A 16167-nucleotide genomic window follows, 5' to 3' on the forward strand; every position below is an offset into this window, starting at 1 on the left:
GGACGGACGAAGCACTTGTCCAGACTGCAGATGACCAGGCTGACCATTGTGGCACACACATGCGATACTGGAAGGCATGTAGAACGCGACACTCCTCCAAGCGAGGCAACGTGCCAAAAATGCCCAAGGATGTGCTCAGGGCACAGCTGACGTTCACAGTAGCTCTCTTGTTCATTTGAACAATGCTGTCACTCTTGTTGTACGGAGCATCATAACGGAATGTGAAGCTTTTCTCCTCAACGGCTGGATGACTCCTACATACCATCCATTATCTTGTAAGAGACCATGGTGTCCACTTTGTGTATCGATGTTGTGAAGGAGCGCAGTCTCACCTCCTCCGAGTTGGCAATGAGAGCGGGTCCAGATTCCTCCCACTTTTCGGGGGTTGCCAGGTCCTTGTCGGTGTAGATCAACAGGTTGAACTTGCCTGGTGAACAAAGGCACAAAACAAGATTATACAAAGCCATTACAGCTGTTACACTAGCAACCATCTCAAATACTTGATAGTCAAGATATGGATCACTCTTGCAAATATTACCTTCCCAGTTACAGTGTATGGCATTCAGTTTAATGCTAAACATATCTTGCTGACATTTTACCACTTCATCCCCTGAAGAATTTTCCTGGATTTTGCTGCTTTGTATCTTACGACCAACACCTCACTGAATAAACTTATATTCAATGTACTCCAAAAGGTAATTTATGTTACATAATCAGCCACACCAAGAGCAGGAAGTGTGACACCTGATTTAAAAAAAAAAATGTTAAATGCTCTGGTTTTCACACAGTATTGAATAATTACATTCATTCTATTAATCACAAGGAAATAATCAATGCTCTATCATTTGGTGTAGTTTAAGGGGCATTCCAGACAATTAATATACGGTAACTTTAAATCAAGCAGTGCATAAATTGACAGTACCATGTACAAATTTGTGGAATTTATTCTGATCTGTGAGAAGATAAACCAATACTGTGAAAAATCTAAAACATAATACACTGAACAAGAAAGATAACATAGGAGGCTCACATATTCCAGTAACGTAGCAATGTACAATTCCATTACAAAACCATTCGCTTAACAATTTCATCTGTGTAGAATTTATGCATGCATGCCTTCTTTTTTTTTTTTCTTCTTTTTTTCTGCTTCCTTGATATGAGCTGGCCCTCACTCATGCATTCTTATGGCGAAGCTGTCATGTCATCATCCATGTTCATTGCCATTTGCTATGAATTTTGAAAACATTCTTATTCCTCATCCTGATCACTATACACTTTGAAACTCTGTACCCAGTATAACCGATTTATAGGTGTTCACATGCGAAAGTCAAAAAAATCATCTGGAAGTCACCTTTAACCATTTGTTTACACAATAAATTCAACCAATGGAGATTGCTGCATGAATGTTCTGCCCATGGGGGAATATTACGCCCATGGGGAATACCATGTATTACAACTGTTTAACTATCACCTGATCAGATTTCCTGAAACTCTGTGGTATCAATTTGATTGACTCAAAGAAATTTAATAGGCACAAGAGGGCGTAGTCCAAAATTGGAGGTAGCTGTGCAGGGGTACCATATGTTGGAGTGATGCTCAGCCAAGGATATGAATATGCTTTAGGATTAGGGTTAGAGTTTACTCAGTTTAGGATTAGGGTAAACCGGTTAGAGTTTACTCAGTTTAGGATTAGGGATAAGGTTAGGGTTAGGGTTAGAGTTATAGTAACGTTGATCTCGGTGTCCTAGGGTAATACACTGAGTAAACTCTAACCCTAATTCTAAAGCATACTGTATTCATATCCTCGGCTGAGCATCGCTCAAACATATGCTACCCCGCGCAAGGGAGCTGCCATTGTTAGCTATGAGCACTTGTCTTGCCTGGATCTTGTACAGTTATTGAACAGTAGATGGCAGCACACTTTCAAATGCACTCAACTCAATGATTTTTGACACGGTCATCCATGCGCCTTTATAGTTACATCTCAGTGTTAAAATATTTGTTAAAGGTCTTACGCTAAAATAATTTTGCATCCTATGCTCAAGTTTATTTTTTGGTGATAAATAAAAAAGCCCTGACTCCCAGCAAATAGTCTAAATGATATATTATTGTAGAAACTTATTTCTAAACAATGAAACATAATTGCATTTATGAAAATAAACATTGATTTGGGGGAAAAAAATCACTCCTTACTAGTATAAATTATAAGATATGACTTGAAGCTAGACTGCCATCAATTCTCTGATCAGTGCATGCATTCCCTCTTCAATTTTGAATGTCTCATTTGTGTGCATGTGTATGGCCAGTGTGCACTCTTGTGTATATAAAATCTCTGTGAACTAACCCTTATGATACACAGAAATGTTTCATGAGCTCTAGCATGAGAATGATCTGGGCACCATTTCATGAGAGTTGTCAGTCCTGACAAGTTGTCAATCTCTGACAATTCCCATAGTAACAGTCAGTGACCAGAGCTTTTCAGCCAATCAAAACAGAGGATTTTACTGAAATTGACAGAGACTGACAACTTGTCAAGTCTGACAACTATCATAAAACGGGGCCTAGAACATCTTTCTCAATGAGTTCACAAAATCTGTGGCGCAATGACACCCACTACGACAAAACTGTCTTTGCAAATTGAGTTCCGAATTCTTCGCGGTCCTATGTTCCCAGAAGAGAATGTTACAACTTCATATGTTGCAGTTGATACAGACCCCATGTCATCTTGACTTACATGCTGTTTCTAGGAGGGGAAGAAATGTGACTGATGCTGTGATTTGCTTGATGACTGCCTGTATACCCTTGTAGATCTCTGCATGTGATTTCTCTTTGGGTTTGCTGCAAAAAACAAACCAAAATGAAATAGAATACCTTTTCATAATATATCTTCATTAAAAGCCACTCAGCAATCTTAACTTTACATTGTACTTGATCACATAATTAGAAAAACAACATTCATTTCAACTGTTAAAATCATCTGGGGAAAAAAAAATGCTGAACTTTTTTGTGTGTTTTCAAATACCATCTCATTAAATACTAAGCACTAATAGTTGACTTCATAAATCTTTATAAAGAAAACAATCACTCTGGGAAAACATTTTCAAAGCTCAAGTGACTTTGATTTTCATGATAGTGTGTCTCATCACGCTTGGGGCTTTTGTGGGCTACATGTACTTTTTGAGTATTCTCCATTTGGCCATGACATCAACAGCAACTAACTTGCAGATGTTCACAAGTATTGCTTCGGAAACATGAATTTCCAAATTTGTATTGATAAAATGTTGCTGTTACTACCTGCAGTCAGAATGAGCAGTTGACAACTGTCATATTCACACTGTCACACATATTTTGAAAAAACAAAAAACAAAAGAGAAAGGAAAAAAAAGAAGGCACAGAAAATTTTATTCACTTTTATGGGAATGATGATGTATCAAATTGTGTCTCATATGGCTACCTTTCATTCAGAGCAAACAACCATATTAGTGACCACTAATGTCAAATGGAAGAGAGCTATTAAAACAAAAGTTGCCACAGCTCAACAATGTAAGATTGAATCAGGTCTTCACTAGCTTCAAATCCTTCTGAAGAAACCTGACGATGTGTTTGTGAGCATGCATGGGCAGGGCATATTAAAGACTCCGAAGTGGAGTGTACACCAATTGTTTGAGATGCAACTGCAAGCCTACGCCTCACTGCCAAATGTAAAGAATACACAGTGCACAGGGGCAAAGCAGTCTGTGTTTCTAGAATACGTAAATGGATATGAAAATGGGTCAAATTGTTACATTGATAACACTCTTGGACACTTCACCTTTCATGGTTGACCGTCTTGTCACACTCAATGTCAAACTGCCACCTCTCCATGACCTCATCGGTTTCTTCACTGGACACGGTGACCACGACTTTCTGGACAATCTGCTGGTTCAACCAGTCTGTAGGGATGTGGCAAACAAAAATCACAGAAAGAGGATTTACAGCGATCAACAGATATAACTTCTTCAAATTCATGAAATTCTTCCGTCGAGATGTTTGTCAATCAGTTGCAAAGATATAACTTTGCTAGCCTGCTGGACGGATAAGATGTGAAAGGGGCCATAAAACTGAGAAACAAGGAAGGAAGTATGAATTCACAAAAGAAACAAAGACAGTGAACAGAGTGACCTCAGGGATATCACTAATCATTGATCAAAATGTAAATGCTTGTGATTTAATTTGGCATGACTCAAGGCCATGCATATCACATAAGAAAAAAAACTTGTCCTGGATTGTTTTGCTCTGGACCGCTGATCACACAGTACCACCTGTCATATACAACCGTGCAAGTTATTTGACATGTAAATACATGTAGCTCTTCGATAAATTAAAATTGCAGAACAATTAATCTGATTTCAGTCAAAGTAATTATATTCAATTTACAGTACTGTACCGCACAATAATAAATCTTAATTTCCTTTGAAGTAAACATTCAATTTACAGTATCAACCATTACATCAACATACAGTGGCCCTAGTTTACAGCTCCTATTTCACTTATGCCTAATTTGCCACTAAATACACTGACTAACCACGAAAATATTAATTTTTAGAATCTGCCCCCACTGCTTTGTTTAAACTCACAGGTCTAACACTCACCTGAGCATCACACTTTGCCTTCATGGTACTCCACCCGAGGCAAACTGTTTAAAGCATCTTGAGATTTGGAGATTACTGCTGGCCCCTTGGGCAACATCCTCCTAATTTGGGGCACTTCAGTCATATCCTAGGGACCCCCTAATGGGGCATCAAAATTATTTGTACTTAAGTAGATCCCCTCTGCAATCCACTGATGATTCTCACTAAGTTTGGAAAGAATCCAGCAGCGCAAGATGCACACTGAGGAGATGTTTAAAGCATGATGCACAATGCATGCCAAACATCATACGGCTAATAATTGCCATAGCTCACATGAGCAATTTGGCTCAGGTAAGTTGATAAAAAGAAAAGTATCTGTCAAAGCATTTGACACTGAACATGACAGAGAAATTGCATCTGTCATTTGTTTGTGTGTGAGTGGAAAATAAATTACAATGTATGCATTCTACAACGTATGACACAATCTGACAAAAACAGAACCTGGTGAAATTAGAAGACATCCAACAGCTAAACATGTTTCAGGTTATCATTTTTTAAGCTTTTTATCAATTTCTTTTCCATGCTCACTGTAAACTCAATGACCAACCTGGGCATGCAGTTTCTCTTATTTCAATTAGCAGGTCTCTAAACTTTTACTTGACCAAGATCACTTGGCAAGTACCTACATGATGTTCCTTGTCAAGCCCTACTCACCTTTAAGCTGTTCCATGACAGTGTTGAGATAGGTCTTCAAAGCCTCATCAGTTGTTGTTAGCAGTGGCAGCTTGTACTTCTCACATCGGGAGAAGGTCTCTGCGGGATAGATACCTCTCTGGTACAGGAGATTGTTGATGCCAAAATCTGAATGTCATCAAAGTGTAAATCAAAACAGAGGAATAGGATCTCATCTAAAGTTGGCATGCTATTGTCTATATAGGAGGGAGTCTCATCATATTGGAGACTGTGCTGTTGTGGTTGGATTGGCTATCAAATATGGTAGAAAAGGGCAAAGGAGAGAGATCCCTAGGTATCGTAGGGGTTATATACTCACTTCCTACGGAGGGCGAACTATGCATGTCTGCAGTCACTACGTGAACTACCTACTTAGTGATGGCAGACGTCACTCCACGTGCTCAACCACAGAACACTTGTATGACAGGGTGTACCTTAACTCTTGAACTTCTATGTGAGTCTGCACTCCTCGATTTGGCAGCTTCTTGGCTGCTCAGAAGCTATCCAAAATGATATCTTGCATATCATTCACTGACAAATGGATGTATGGAATGGCATGTTTGTACTACACTGTATGATAGCACTGTAAATGCAGGATCCATCACTGGAATGCAAAGTACCTCTACAGCCCAACCTGAGATACCTGGCCATCGCTTATTCGGTTCTCTTCATGTTTTCATGAATATTCAGTGCCAAAGTTCTAATAACCTTAAATTCATATTCCTGTGAACTATCATGGCTGATAAACAGATCTGCAGAATTTGTACAAGCAATTTGAAATTCAGTCGTATTTACTGCAAGAGACAATGACATTTGATGCTGCATTAGTCAACTAGCAGTGCCCTGCAATGCCAGTGGTATCATACAGCAGCAGCATTTGATGATTCATGGTGATCTCAATCTCACTCTTGGTCAATATCAATCAAACACACACACACATGAGAAGGAATATCTTACTCACACTCCCATTTCATTTCTGTACCATCTGAATTTCCTCTGGCACAGGACAATACTGTGCAAACATTACCGTGTGGAGGTCTTTCTTTTTTTTTTGGGGGGGGGGGGGAGGAGGAGGGGGCAAAATGTTTGATATTCAGGAAAATATGTAAGCAAGGGAGCATAGCAGCGGGGGAGGGGGGGGGGATTGGAGGGGTATCTCTGACCCACATGAGGGTGTTTTTGCATTGCCTCTTTAGAATGCGGTGAAATTCAATGAATGTCTCAATGATTTGGTACAATGGTAACAGCAGTAGTATCAGCGTGAACACTTTTGGTGGATATTTTTCTTTGCTAGCAGAGTTGGTGACTGACATGTGGAACAGCCAACTCAAGAATAGACCTGGTTTCAGTCTGCTCGCTCAAGGCAATAATGTATCCAAGAGGGAGAATAAACTGTTAATTAATTGAGGCTGCCTAAATCTTAACACTGAAAATAGGTAGCATTTGCCTTTGCATAAACTTAGGGTGTGTCTGGTTCATTTTCTCCGCTGTCCATCAGCCTGTGGGTGCTTTTCGTGCAAGTGTTTTGTGGCATCCAGGGTAGACAGCGCGCAAGATATGAGCTATCCTCCCATGCATGCGCAAGTTCGGTCTGAAAATCTGATTTGCTGACAAATTAGGGTTCCCACCTACTCTGTCAGTGTGGAATAGTGATTTGGAACACGAGATCAGGTTAGTTTGGATCTTATTTAAATTCTCTTTACGAATATTTGTAAAATGATGTATGACTTCACTTTCATGGGGCCGATTCGTGCATGGCGAGGCAAGAGCCACAGAAAAAAAGCACCAAAAATTTCAAGTTGGATCAGGCCGATAGGTGAGACAGCCCTGCATTGAGTGAACTTGCTGGCACCCGGCTGTGCTTTGGTGGATCGCTGCACGTCGGTTGATTAAAACTCGATTTTTGTCAAAAAGTGCGGCCAGAATTTTTTCTTCTTTTCATCATGGAAAGTGGACATGTGTGTGTAACAAAAAATCACTGTGTGAACTTGCGAAAATACATATCATTGTATGTCAGACATGAGACAGATGATAACTAACAAGGCTAGGGGGCCTTATGAGCATCTTGGGCCGAGGGCCTCATGACAATCCCGGAAGTGCTCATGAGGCAGGGGGAGAGTACCTTATTTTTTTTGACTATATTTATGAGCAGGAGCCCCCCTCATCGATCATGAGCGGGTTTCCTATTTCCGATTCCCGTACTGAAATTGTAAAGTCTCGTCACTCTAATAAGTACAAAATCTACATATTTTTAATAGGCCCTACTACTACATGTAGTACTACAGTGTAGTATACTTGGGTGACCCGCACCTCGTCATAGTTAATGTTTGCGCATATTTGAATCACATTTCGCCACTGAAATTCTTTGAAATCCAACTCACATACAGGAAAAATGCTGAAAATTCCAATGGAATTACAAGTTCACTGATCGATATCGAAAATTTGCTGCTATCGTCGTCAAACGCGAACGATGCGAAAAAGTTGCGCGCTAAGGAAGGGGCCCGCAACTCGTCACCCGCGCTCCCATAGACAAAGCACGTAAAAGACGTGTGCGGGTGACCGTGATGCTCCCATAGACATACACGTAAAAGATGCGTGCGGGGACAGTGGTGATACTTATAGGCATACTTATAACACGTATTCCGATTAAATTTCATATTTTCGCGAAAAACTGTTCGGTTTTCACCACAAGTTGCTTGGTTGTGGTAGCCCTGCCAAGTTTCAAGTGTACTGAACACAGTCCCGGGCATAAATTTTTGTCTAGTGCGCTTAAAACAATTTTAAGCGGGGTGACGGTGTTCGGGCCCCTGACGAGGTGCGGGCACTTCACTATACTACTAATATGCTAACTCTCAGTCTATTGTTTACTTTTCTTCCATAATCTATTCATCATATGTTCATTGACATTGGCTTTGGTAAATCTGTTTTGTTTTATTCTAGCCATATTATGGCATAAAGAATTTATTGACAAATTATGGAAGGGAACACAAGGCATTCATTTCAGGATCACGGATGGGTGGTGATGATGCTGAGCTGAGTAGGACAAGTGCAAAGTGAAGTGTAGTAGGGCCTAGACATATCTAGCCCGACCAGACGCTGTTAGCGACTGGGCTGTGTACTATTATTACTAGTAGTTACGATAGATAGTAGCCTGACCAGACCGCTGCGATAGATAGTAACCTTTCTACTTGTTTACATGGACTATTGACCACCAGTGTTGACAGTAAATTTGTAAGGGAACAATGTGTGCACGGTTGTAACAGATACGCCGAGAGAGGGCGGAAAGGACAACGAAAGATGGTGACTGTCAACGGAGGACTTACGTTGACGTTTCGGTACCGAAGACCGAATTAAAAGTGTTCGAAAGGCAATTCCCTGTCTGGTTCTAGTGTCATTCCCTGTTGTGCAAAGTTGTTCCCTTTCAAATTTATGACTATTGTCGTGACTATAGACTACAGTCTAATCATAAATAAAGTAAAATCTAAGTAGATTAATAAGTATATAGTTGTCTACAGTGTAGTGTAAACTCCCTACTGACACTGCACTGCATCACATTATGAGATACTTATAGTCAGTACAGTAGGCCTAGTAAAGTAGCTAATGTAATAGGACTTAACTGTTAACGTGACAATGCAGTAGCATAGACTCTCGACAGGTGTTCTCCATAATTACACAATCATAAGCACGTGGGACTACAATGTCCAACTCTTGACGGTTTTTTTTCCAACGGCAATTCAAAATTGTCTTGTCGTGAAATAAGAGAGAATGTCACTTTCATTAGTTCGAAAATAACTTTTTATAAAATACTCACAAAAGAACTCAGCCACAATATCACTGGATCCTTTCAGAGTGATCGTGTTTTTCGTTGCCTGCTGCGTCCCCGCCATTTCTGTTCGATTTTGATGATAACGTGTGATTGGTCAGAGGCGGCAAGTACTGAGTAGTCAGAGGCCATGCAATGTACGTATGTACGTACAGCTAGCTATTATATAGTCTATCACGCAGACCCCACAATAGGGGGGGGGGGGGGGGAACAGAACAAACAAACAAGAATGACAACAACCCAAACCCAACAACAGACATACGAACAAATATATAATATATAAGGCAATATATAAATCCATTTTCTTTTTCAATTTGCTGTAGACAGGTGACAGTGTTAAAGGGGTTAATGGAGATAAAAACGACACTGTATGTCCCTGCCTGCAAAAACGACCTCACTCACAGTCCCACAGCTCGTCCCGATATTTCCCTTTAAGTGGATCACAGAAAGAAAGAAAGAAAGAACGGATCCGTTTTGTCTATGTTGGGGTCCCATCAGGGAGGTGGGACCACCTCCCTGGTCCCATCCTCCACTTCCCCGATCCAAGCCAAGACGGCGATCTCCCGCACATGTTCAAACATTGGCTATATTACAGGGGCCGCGGTGCCGGACGCGGGGGGAGGGGGGCTGCAGCCCCCCCCCCCCCCCCCCCCACACACACACACACTTTTGGATCGTGAAAAAAAAAAAAGAAAACAAGAGGAAAAATCGGGGGAAAATCACACTACACGAATTTCTCACAAAAAGTGTGCTTCAGATCGCTTTATCTTGATTTTAAAAACGCAAAAGCTCCGTCGAGTGGGAGGGGGCATCCCCCTCCCACACCCTCCCCCTTTGTACATACACACAGATGATGCATGCGCGGAATAAGAGCTAAATGAGGTGATTTTGCTATTAGCACTTTCCTGAAAAAAATCTTAATTATTTCCATGAAATAAATTTTTTTTTTTTTTGGGGGGGGGGGGGGGCTGGGGGAGCTAGAAAAAAATCCAAGTATTGCACCAAAAGTTTGCACCAGATCGCTGAATTTCAGGTCTGAAAATGTAAAATCACCTTCGTGTGGGAGGAGAAATATCCCTTTTGTAATTTTGTATATACACCCCTGTGAGCATGCCTTTTCTGTTTGATCGCTTAACAGACAACGTTCATGAAATTAATTGTAACAATAGATTAATACAAGAAGTTTATTTACAATATGCTACCACTTTATAGGCAAATTGTTCAATAATAATCAAATAATCAAAATATCCTGCTACCTTAAACAAGTGGACCGTTTCAAGTCGAAAAAAGACGGAAAAACATGCATCAAATTGCACCATTTACAACATAAAAATGCAAAAAGTTCTCACCGTGGGAGTGGGAGCACCCCCTCCCACACCCTCACCCGTTCCCTCCGCTGGCTCGGGCTCGGTCACTTCGCTCTCTCGCATAGTGACCACCGCCCCTCCCAATATCACAGATTATTATCCATACAGAGGATTTTTAGAGCCCAAATACAAGTGTTATTTTGTCGACGCACCTCATAACCTCCAACCCACTTAAAAAGTTTGTTGAACTCGACCAATATTTTTTGCCGAGGCGACCAATATTTAAAATATTGGACGGCAAGAGGGGGATTCCCCAAAGTTTTTATAAACTGCACCGTATTGGTAGAGATATATACGAGATGACCTGAAATAAGAAGTAAAAACGTCTGTGATTGGTCAATCACGAATTAACTAGAATATCGTTTCTTCTAAAATTCTGTGTTTATACAAACAAATTTCATATATCAATTAGTTGAAATTGTTTTTCACACAATTTTTCAAAATATCACTTTCATAACAGGAAGTTAAATTTAGGTTTGATGAAAACAAGTTGCATTTTTTGTGCATGCAGGCGCAAGGCGACGATTGATCTGCAGCTCTGCATGCTCAGCGCTACTGCTAGATAGCCCGCGCGCGATCAATGTAGCCGGCCGCCGCCGCTGCGCTTGCATTTGCATGCGCGATATGCATATTACAGTTACTGTACATGTACGTACGTGTGTACAAGTACGTTATATACAGCACAGTATAGGACTAGTTGTGGTAAGGGCCGTTCACACTGGAGCGGTTTTGCGGCAGCGGCAGCGGCAGCGGCGTGCCGCAAAAATCCCTCGCGTGTTGTTCATGTACAACCGTTCACACTGGAGCGGTAGCGGTGACTTTTCAGAGCGGCAACCGCAAGCGGTTTTCTCGAATCGCTCCACTGAGCGATTTTTCTAGTCTGCCGCTGCGGCGAGGTTGCTATTGACCAATCATAATAGAGTATAGTTCGTGACGTTATTATGTGGGTGGGGTCATAAACTTTAGCTTGAAAAAGAGTCTCGCGAAGGTACAACACGTCGATCGAAGAGCGGAACGAAGACGTCCAGAAAAGACAACTTTTGTACAATAAACTTAGTTATGTTCACAAAAACACTCCTGAGGAAAATATCGAATTGGAGACTATTGGTGATGAAATCGGGCTAAATGGTAAGTTGCTCGTTTGGTTTTCTCAAGGTTTTGCCATTTGTTTCGACCCTTGACAGCGGTCACTCTCTTGCAGAGGCTACATTGCAGATTGTAACTTTCCACGTATTTTGTCATAGACGCAGACTCGCCAGCGAAAGAAAGCAGTCTTATCAATATCACAGTCCCATATACGCCTATCTATGTCTGATATAGTATTCTGCCAACGTGGTGCTGAAACCAACGTGGTGCTGAAGTCTAGAGTAGATCTAGAACTACTAGGTCCAGTAGGAGCACTCCTACTGTCCGACTAGTCCCACACCTACTAATGACCAGTAATGTATGGGGTCCATAGATTGGAAGGGCTTCTCATATGATAAATGGACCACAATGACCATGTGGTCGATTAATCCCGGTAGGCAGGCGGTAGGGCCTAACAGTAAAAGAAAGAAAGAAAAAAAAGGTTACGTAGGCGTATATACAAGTTACAACCTATTTATGATATGCTTCTTAGTAGACTAGACACTCTAACGTTACTCGTTAGATATATTTGATATCATAGAATATTTTTGAATTATTTCTATTCAAATTAAAATAATGTAGGCCCTGCCTATGGAAAATTTTGGAATTGAAGTAATTCATAACTATAAGTAAAAATTTGGCGTAAATTAATACGGGGAAAAAATGATCACTGATAAACGGCAAATAAATTCAAATAAAAACAACAACAGAAACACCCAGCCTGTAGGCCTGATACTCTGATAGTACTGTTAACATTAGACATAGTTCTAGACTCTAGTCTAGAGTTTCTAGACCTAACGCGCGCTATGCCCTAAAAGGTATGTTCTGGCAATCTGGGTATTGACTCTGCCTCTATACACAGGCCTAGATCAAGGTCATGTACTACGTAGGTGTTTTTGTAGTGCCATACTGCCACCGCACTGGTATAAATGCATACACATAACCACAACTTTGTCCATTGGCATTGGCATGACAAAGACGATCTACTTGAATTTACTCACTTTCAGTCTCACATCATCAGACGGCAGGCAGTGAAGTAGGACTGATTTGTCTTGTTAGAAAGTGAATCAAATCCTCTCAGGCTGAGTCTGACCAAGTTAAGGGTAATGTTTTAAAATCACTTTAACTGTAACTGTACTGTAGCTGGTAAGCATGTACATTATCTCGTCTTGCCTTTCCAAAGATGCCCACATTTCCCACAATCAATAGACTTGGACGGTTTCTTCAATTGATGTATGGTAAGGCCCAGGGTACCAGCTATCGGAAGGGTACATCGACACCCTGCGTATCATGGCTGTTTGCGTTATATAGAACAAAAAGGTACGCGTGGGATTAAGTGCCATTTTATAGCTGTTAAAACAGTAACAAAGAAACGAAAATCAAGCCAACAAAACAAACTAAACAAGTTTCAATAACACATCCACTCAGTAACAATGCATGACTATGATTCATGAAATTCACATGTATTACCAATGGGGGGAAGGGATACAGATCGTGAGGTACCCTTTTTCAGCCACGCGAAGAAAATGCATCGCACGCACTAAAATTGCATAATTTTACAACGGAGATTCAGAATCAACAGAACAGTCACGAGATTTGAAACTGCAGTATTTACAGCTTATTTGAGGAAAAACTTAGGCGAATTTGTTTTATACTTTTGGAATAAACGAGCTGCAAATTCATAGGGTGCCGATAGGTTGTACCCTCAATCACAAAAATGCCCAGTGATGCAGTGGTTGGTTAATTGCTGACCCTTGACATACAATGTATTGTATCAAGGGTTGAAGCAGCCACTACTTCTTCTGGGAGGCTGTGCCAGTCCTTTGTGTTCCTCAGTAGGAAAGTTGACCCTCTGTATTGTGTTCTGCAGGTAATTCAGTGCGTTAATTCATGTTGGTAGCAATACCAAATGTATATTTTCATGAATAGTTTCATTGATATAAGCACTTGGCATTTTAGTAGCACTTACACTGTACTGCAAATGAGCAATTTAAGAGCAAAAATCAGATATCAAAAGTTCAGGCAATCAATTCCTGCATGTGGCGTTGGTTATGGGAGTGAAGGGCTAAGGTGCTTTTTAAGAGACCTGTTTATATTACATTTTCTTTGTGCTGAGTAAAAAGTTCCCCCTATTCATGTAAGGAAATAAGGTTATAATGCATCGTATAACACATCATTTGTATAACACCTCACTTGTATGAATATTATTTGCCCTCAGGTAAACAGTGATTGAATCTGCTTCCCTCCTATTCAGCGAATGCGGAAAGACCATGCAAAGGAGGCTGCATCCCTGACCAGGCTTTGATGCAAGCTCACTCATTGACTGGAGAGCTGTGAGTTTCAGTTTTCAGGATTTACTGGAAGTGCATTATTCGAAAGATTGACATTCTAGGTACATTTATACCATAACCATTGTTCAGAACTTGACCTTACTCCTGTAGGAGGAAAAAACAACAACTTTATTTTGGAAGTGATGGTACATGTATTGTATCGTACCTGATAATTCTAATGACAACACAGGTACATATTTTGTATGTCACCTAGAACTAAAGAGTGAACTTAACTTAAGAGTGAAATTTCTGTGAAGGCACATCTTATAATCTTTACCCTGCCCCTTCATTCCAAGGAAATGTACATGTATGTAGATTCTTCTCTTTCTTTATAATGTATGGCAACATCCCATACATTTGACAGGTATCACAATATGCAGCGTGGACCAATCAGTCATTTTAATAGTGTATATAATAGTATACCATAGGTGCCTAGGTCTAGTAATTGGCCCATACTGGTACCAATTTAATCAGTTTTGGAGGACATGAAAATGCAAGTCAAATATAACTTTGAATGTAAAATTTTCTGCCACTTTTATTTTATTTTATTTTATTTCTTTTTTTGGGGGGGGGGGTTGGTCTAAAAAAAATTGACTTTAGACAAAGTTACGCTTCTTTGCAAAGATAGTTCTGGTTTGTAATTAAGCTAGACATGGGAAAAAACAAACAAACAAACAAACAAATAGCACCATGAAGGCCAGAAGTGTGTGAATTGTTCTGTTGTGATCTGTAGCTTTCTTACAGGCCTGAACTACCTCCCCATTCCCTTCTGAAACAATTTTGCCCCCTGTTTCCAGATATCATGTTTGACTCACTCCTGTATGTGCATAGTAGATCTTCAGCTTTAAAGAATGACCTTCTGATCTTGGTCACTCTTGCTTCTAGTTTGCTGGAGTTGCTAGTAAATATATGATACAAAATTACTGGAAATATTATGTGTATAAAGGCACAAGAAAATAGTGCACATCGATACGTCTTCAAAATGTTTACACTGTTTCCATATATGCTTGCCTTTTTCGTTCTTCCAGGAAGGACTGTTTTAACTGCTCATATGTGGTCGACACAGAATATCCGCAGTCACAGCCCTTCATCCTATTTATTGGAGAAAGCAAAGTATACCCTCTTCAGGTACATGTATCTGCAGTTGTGGAGCACAGGGCACAGTCCTCAAGGTGTTATGGGTGCAGCTGATCTTGTCTTCAAGTTGATCTTCGTTCTAAATCGCAACTGCGGGCCACATTGCATGGCAGTGAGACCATTTTAAAAGAGACTCCTGTACAAACAAGGAGGATTTGAAACTTTGGCATCCATCCCTTATTTTCTAAATTTGCCGAGTCAACCATACTGCAACCATAAATTTATCATCTCCACCCTTCGCGTATCAAGTCTGCATAATAAAACAGCATTTGCTTGAGTAGTACATACAATGTTATAGGGAAATAGGCACTGACCTTTAATTGTGTGGTCTCCTCATAACAGTGACCATGTTATTTTACAAGCCATTTGCCATATGGATATTGTTGTATTTTGACTATACACCTGTACCATGTATGAATTATGATAAGGTACATTTATATTGATACTATTAGTGGTCAATGCTTCTTTGAAACATGTATTCACTTTTCAAGGAGTTAGTTTTACTTATGATAATGTAGACAGTATCAAATATGTGAAAAGCTGCTAATACCATTATTACACACCACGCCCACACATAGTGTGTACAGTGGTTGACAAGGGATGTATGGAGCACCAAACTGTGACATCGCCATGGAAACTAGTTCTAAATGACCTCACCTGGCCTAAATATCTGTCAACACTATTGTTGCTAACCATGCTTGCACATGGTTCCAACCCAAGTTACAACAACTCTCTTGCTTTTTTAGGAGTTGACCTAGAACTTGGCATATGTGGCCACTATTAATTACAGGTAATGTGGTATGTAATTAATGTGTTGCCATGGTAATGAAAAAAGATCTATAGAAAATTTAACCAAAATATTGTGGATCAAACTACTTTCAGTCTTTATAATGTGAATGGTAATTTGAAAACACAAGATATAATTATCTTCAACTGGCATCCTTCATGTATCACTTGAGTAGCAAAGATGTACCCCAAGCAATTTCATCTATGCTCGTAAGAAGTGATCAAGTTCTTCATGATTATCATACAAGGCAGGCTAT

At 40.2% G+C, this 16167-nt stretch overlaps 1 protein-coding gene across 1 annotated transcript; it reads right to left on the minus strand.

Moving 5' to 3' along the window:
* Positions 1–254: 254 nt before the first annotated feature.
* LOC139736661 (mitotic spindle assembly checkpoint protein MAD2A-like) lies at positions 255–9249 on the minus strand. Its single transcript, XM_071647409.1, has 5 exons — positions 9154–9249; positions 5325–5471; positions 3812–3932; positions 2735–2838; positions 255–427 (listed from the first exon to the last, which is right to left on the minus strand). Exons 1-5 carry the CDS (start codon positions 9227–9229, stop codon positions 255–257), a joined length of 621 nt encoding a protein of 206 aa, XP_071503510.1. The 5' UTR covers positions 9230–9249.
* Positions 9250–16167: the final 6918 nt, after the last annotated feature.

This window comes from Diadema antillarum, unplaced genomic scaffold (genome assembly GCF_040938485.1).
Source record: "Diadema antillarum isolate AM-2024a unplaced genomic scaffold, OU_Dant_1.0 seq00000660_RagTag, whole genome shotgun sequence".
NCBI lineage: Eukaryota > Metazoa > Echinodermata > Echinoidea > Diadematoida > Diadematidae > Diadema > Diadema antillarum.

Bases quoted from the DNA above. Each gene is read 5' to 3' on its own strand.
- LOC139736661 (XM_071647409.1), bottom strand. From the start codon at position 9,229: ATGGCGGGGACGCAGCAGGCAACGAAAAACACGATCACTCTGAAAGGA. The intron at 5,472-9,153 runs GTGAGTATTTTA...GATGACATTCAG, and splicing joins TATTGTGGCTGAGTTCTTTT to ATTTTGGCATCAACAATCTC. The intron at 3,933-5,324 runs GTGAGTAGGGCT...ACATCCCTACAG, and splicing joins TGTCATGGAACAGCTTAAAG to ACTGGTTGAACCAGCAGATT.